At 34.2% G+C, this 5,594-nt stretch overlaps 1 protein-coding gene across 1 annotated transcript; it reads right to left on the bottom strand.

Annotated features, from left to right (window-relative positions):
• Positions 1-1,016: 1,016 nt before the first annotated feature.
• Positions 1,017-4,902, bottom strand: LOC107928752 (bifunctional TH2 protein, mitochondrial). Its single transcript, XM_016860008.2, has 6 exons — positions 4,453-4,902; positions 3,514-3,622; positions 2,603-2,893; positions 2,067-2,481; positions 1,705-1,968; positions 1,017-1,576 (listed from the first exon to the last, which is right to left on the bottom strand). The coding sequence occupies exons 1-6, from the start codon at positions 4,776-4,778 to the stop codon at positions 1,161-1,163; spliced, it is 1,821 nt and encodes a 606-aa protein (XP_016715497.2). The 5' UTR covers positions 4,779-4,902; the 3' UTR covers positions 1,017-1,160.
• Positions 4,903-5,594: the final 692 nt, after the last annotated feature.

Below are 5,594 nucleotides of genomic sequence, written 5' to 3'. Positions count from 1 at the left end.
AATTATTGATATAGCGTCATTTTATATTTATATATTGCATACAGAGATAAATATATTTATCCAATATATAAATAAATTGATGTATTTATTTCTTTAAATGTGTATGATTGAATTCGAAATTAAAGTTTCATGTATATATTTGAACCACTATCAAATTTTCGTGTATATAATTGTACCAAATCAAAATTTATGTATCAAATTACACATTAAATCAAATTTTATGTATAATTTTGAGATTTATTCCTTTACTAATTCCGAGTGTATAAAGTGTTGCCCTATTAATTTTCAAGTCAATGAATTCACCATAGTGTTTAATAGTATTATTTAATTGAACTAACTTTTTTATTTTTATAAAATATGAAGATAAAATTTTAACAAATTAAAATAGAGACAAATTTTTATTTTTGAAAGGAATGAAATTCATAATTATTATTTAAATAGATGCATGAATCACTTAGGTTTGTATCATAGTTCTTTTAAATAACATTGATGGTAACACTAATTAAATTTTTACGTTCTTTTTTTCCAACCCAATATTTGGATTTCAAGTATCATTTTCATTCAAAAGATAAAAAGATAATGCTCTTATTAAAGGTGTTTAAATATTTAGTGAACATTAATTTCATTATAGATAAGAATATGTCCTCCTGTACTAACAACAATGTTAATGTCAATCGAACTAAAACTCAATCGATAACCTGTTTAAGTTTGTATAACGTACAATGTATACAATACCTACAAACGTTATACACTGCATACTAAACCTACAAACGTAATATATGGTCATTTGAAGCTTTTTCTATGAAAATAATACTCTATTCAAAGTTAAAATGAGATACTACTTGCAATAATGATTTATTTTGATACATTGACTAACAATAATATTTTTGAAAAACTTCATAAACGAGAATAAAAAACCTTCACGTTTCATTTTTGTAATTAATTTTTTAAAATATACCTAAAAAATAATTACATAATATTGTCATTTTTTAAGGATTCCAATGGCAGCTGCCCAATACCATCAAACAGGTTTTCATTTTGGATTGCTGCACCTTGCTCTGATTGTAAATCAGTCACTTGTATAAAAGAAAAGAAAATAATTGCTTCACTTGTCCTAAACTAATAACAAGATGATAATAATAAGAATAAAATAATAAATTCTACCACCCCAAAATGAAGGCGTGAATATCATCCCAACTAGAAGCAGTGTAAAGAATTCCAGATTGCCCCTTCCAAATACAAGGGCTGGCTCCTTCACCAAATTCCTTCTGTTTCTTAACCAAGCCTGGGAACAATGGGACAAATGAAACACCATATTGACTCCCAACTTTCCTTAGGCTTGAACTTGATCCTATCACAATCCCTATATCTGCCTTCACCAGACACAGCAGATCCCCTACTGAGTCTCCTATGTAAACACTCAACTTCTTTCTCTCATTGCTACAATCTTGTAAGATATCATTGAAAGCTTGAATCTTGTCGATAGGGGACTGTACTTTCCAAACAATTTCGCCTGTGGATATTGATTCTTCATAATTGAATTCATTTGCGTGTATGTTCAAAACATCCACGCCTCCTGTCTCAACAAAATTTCTCAGTATTAATGGTCAAGGGATAAATTCAGACATTCAGTTTTCAAGAGACATTAAATAGTTGAATCACATCACACTCAGAAAGAGAGCTATTGGGAGAGAACAAACCTACCTGAAGAAAAAGCTGTCCGGATGAGATCACCGCACCAACAATAAGAAAGAACATGGATATTGGCATTAAGACTTTTATTCTTTGTGATTTTCTGAAAGAAGCTAATGCAACCATCTTGAAGAATCAGCCTTTGACCGGCTCGTTTAATGTCTTCAAGGTTTAGGCCCTTAAGTACCCCTGACTCAATCACCCTAGAATTTGCCCTTTTCTCAAAGTCTGAGAGTTGCTCAAGTGCTTTATGCAAAGTTTCATAGTTGAACTCCACTGTAAAACCATAGGAAGTATAAAATCAATATAAAGAAACTAATTTCAATGTTATCCAGACACTTTTTTTGAAGATTACACATAGTTAAGAATTGTACCTTTCTCAGAAGGCAAAATGCTTTCTATGCATTGTTCATACTCTTCTGTGTATTGTGTGGAGAGTAGACCCCAGGTGTTCCTCAACTCAGCAAATGACATCCTAGCAATTTGACTTGCCGGTTGGTTCTGATCAGGTTTTGGGGCTGTTACTATTGCTATCTCTGCCAAAATGGCAGATGAATCAACAACTGTGCAAGTAAGATCAAAATCAGAAAATATCATAAGATGATCTTGTTCAGGGTCATGCTGCTTAGTCAGAGGAGCAATAGTAGGCTGTGTAAGAGGTTGACTATAGAAGAACTCTATTTCAAGTTTCATTGCCTGGTGGTAAAGTTTCTCAATGATGTTTAGTTCCTCGCCAGTCAAAGGGACACTAAGTTTATCCAGCAAGTCTTCGGTTTGCAGAGCTGATGCCTAAATTCAAAGAATCAATAGTTGAGCTGTGCGATTTGAAGGGAAATTTATTTAAAGATTTTAGCTCTGAGACTACAATCAAGTTGACCACTAAAAACAATGAATGTAATCAATACCATACCTGAAAACTTTCAGAAGAATAATTCTCAATCCACTTTTTGTATGGGTGGTTGTGCTCATAGGGTTCTAGAAGTCTCTGGAACTCCTTGCCCAAGAAGGCATACAGCCTCATGCAAGGCGTCATGGCACCTAGAGTGTAAGCTGCAATTTTTGTTTTCTCAAATGGAGTGGCGAGTTTTCCTGGAGCTTTTAGTCCTTCAACCTTCCCAGAAGCTGTTGCCAGCAAGAATTCTGTATACTTCAAAGTTGCAGAATTGACAGGGCTCTCGTTGACACAGTCAGAACCCCATTCCTGCAGAACTCCAGCATTCAGACCAATAACATACCCTTTAACAAGACAAGAACTAAAGAGACAAGAACTAAAGAGACACTCAGATTATTAAGTGACCTATCTTAGAGAGCTAAGAAGCCTTACAATTTGTTTTAAGATAGTAATTCAGACCAATAAGTGACCCATCTTAGAGAGCTAACAAAGCAGATAGTAATTATTCAATTAAAAAGTATGATTAATTCCTCAAGTCTCTTTATAAGATTTCTCTGACTGATGGATTACTGGAATTATAATATCAAAGTCCAACCCTCATCCAATTGGAAATTGTCATCCATGTAGAAAACTGCACATTTCACACGCTAGCCATCTATATCGTCAGAAAGAAAGAATCAAAAGGAAAATGATTTCCAAGCAATGTACAAAAACTCATGCATAAAGTTCTATTGGAGATGATATCATATGCCAGTTGGACCTATGTTGACATCTCCTAGACACCAATATATCAAATACTTGGTGATCAGATGTTTTATAAAATCTCTAAGCAATGGCAAAGGATGAGATTTAATTTCCATTTTTTATCTTAACTTTCCAATAATTGAGCATTTACTAAGCAATGGAAAAGAAGAATCCTTTTACCATACCTGTACAAAAGAATTATGCATTTTTAGCTCCTCTAATATACCCTTCCTTAACTCTGAGATCGCTAACTTAGCATCATCATCATCAGCACAGTCTTCTGCCAATTCATATCTACAACCCAGATCAGAAAAAAACAAGAAATCAATTACGGACCTACATAAAAACAACACAAGGCAGTTCTAACTAAAACTAGCTAAGAGAACAAAATATTCTTTTAACTTACCACTACATGTCAATTTAAATTCTGGAAACTGAAACTCACCTCAAGCAATATAATTACTTTTTCCCCAAATAATAACCATATAACCCTCCAATTGGTTGCTGAGAAAGTTGACACAAAGAAAAGAAAATAAACATCGGAATAATTACTTAAGCAACCAAGTGGCAATTAGAAATTAAAGTTACATTCATCTTCTTCTCCTACACTTTCTCAGCAACCAAAACTAGGAAGCGGGTTGAAGTTAGCTATAACAATCTCATTATAGAAATGTAACTCTCAGACATGAACAGAGTTGCAAAAAAAGGACGATCTCGATCTCAAACTCTCACTTTTCGCAACCCAACAAGTCAAAGCAAAAACCATGATCATTTCCTTCAAACAGAATATCAGCAAGGATGCAGAAGCATGCACCAATAGGACAATACCAAAGGATAAAATGGTTATGCCTATTCTTCAATTTTCGTCAATTTTCAATTCGATGCATCTAAACACGGGCAAAAATCAATCTCCATAAACAAAATCTAAGATTGTGATTTCAATTCCCTTCCATCTTCTTATATAAGCAACTATACAATAATACAAAATAAGCAAATAAATCAAACAAAAAAGAAAAAAAAATGCATATAAACCCAAAAACACATTCGCCAAAACAAATAAAACCCAGAATGAAAAATCCATCAAAAAGGCGAAATAAAAACAAAGCGAAAAAAAAAGGACTCACGCATGAGCAAAGGCTTTGAGAAAGTGTACATCTTGGGCAATATAATGACGAAAAGTTTCGATCTTGAGAGACCCAGAAGCCAAACAAAGAGCAAAAGGCGAGTAAAGAGAAAGCACGGATTCCCTACGATACTTGATCCAGAACCTTGTCGCTAGACGCTCCTCTGAGGGGATAACAGCAGCAGCCGAGGACTTTGGAAGGATCGCCATTGGATTGGACGATCTCCAAGTAGGTGGAGGTGGCGATGAGCAGACTGGGCGGTGGGATCGGGCGAGTCGGAAGAGAGTTGGGATCGGGTGGGGAGAAGAAGAAAAGAGTAAGCGCATCAAGGAAAGAGAAGAGGGGAGATGGCAGTTGCTTTTGGTAGTAATGGCGGAGGAAAGGAGCGGAGAGTGTGTGAAAAGGGAGGGAATGTGTTTTATTTTATCTATTTGTTTTGATGTGAAAAAGGAAATTGTTTCTTTAATTTATTATGGACATTTATACTACATATCTATAATTTTATCTGTCTGTACCATATTTAGTATTCTTTTTTATTGTTTACTTTTTTTCTTCTCAATTCGCAACTAGATAAAACCCCCAAGCTTTTTCATTTGATTTTCAATATGGATCTTAGTTGTGAATAGCATTTCGATAAAGATTATTATTTGTATTTGATGTGTCATAAGACATAATATAATCTGCTCTTGTAGCATGTTCTATTAAAAATATTCTTTTTCATTTCTTTCCTCCGGTTTGATTAGGATTTTCTTTATGGAAAGCAAAATTGCTGGTCTTACTACTAACGGTGGTGAAGAAGAGGCCTGGCAACTTAATTTGGAGGAGGATGAATTGGTTTCTAGTTATGAGTTTTGTTTCTTTGGATGCCTTCTCTTGAGTGTTTTTCAATCAATACTCACTACATTGACAAATATTTGGCATCTATTAGGAGGTGTTTTTATCACATATTTGGGTGAGAAGCATTTTCTCTTCCAATTTTATTATGAGGTGGATATTGATAGGGTGGTAAATGGGGGTTTATGGACGTTCAATAACCACCTCCAGTAACTTATAGATTGGAGGATGGCGAGGATCATTTGCAAGTTTCACTATATTTTGTAGATTTTGGGCTGAAGGTTCATGATCTTCCCCGTGGCTTAATG

This window comes from Gossypium hirsutum, chromosome D11 (genome assembly GCF_007990345.1).
Source record: "Gossypium hirsutum isolate 1008001.06 chromosome D11, Gossypium_hirsutum_v2.1, whole genome shotgun sequence".
Lineage (NCBI taxonomy): Eukaryota > Viridiplantae > Streptophyta > Magnoliopsida > Malvales > Malvaceae > Gossypium > Gossypium hirsutum.
The sequence above is the reverse complement of the archived record's forward strand: the minus strand, read 5'-3'. Positions and strand labels throughout refer to the sequence as shown.

Coding starts and splice junctions, on each gene's coding strand:
- LOC107928752 (XM_016860008.2), bottom strand. CDS start 4,778: ATGCGCTTACTCTTTTCTTCTTCTCCCCACCCGATCCCAACTCTCTTC. Junction 3,623..4,452: donor CTCAAAGCCTTTGCTCATGC/GTGAGTCCTTTT, acceptor TCTGGGTTGTAG/ATATGAATTGGCAGAAGACT. Junction 2,482..2,602: donor ATTCTTCTGAAAGTTTTCAG/GTATGGTATTGA, acceptor CTTTGAATTTAG/GCATCAGCTCTGCAAACCGA.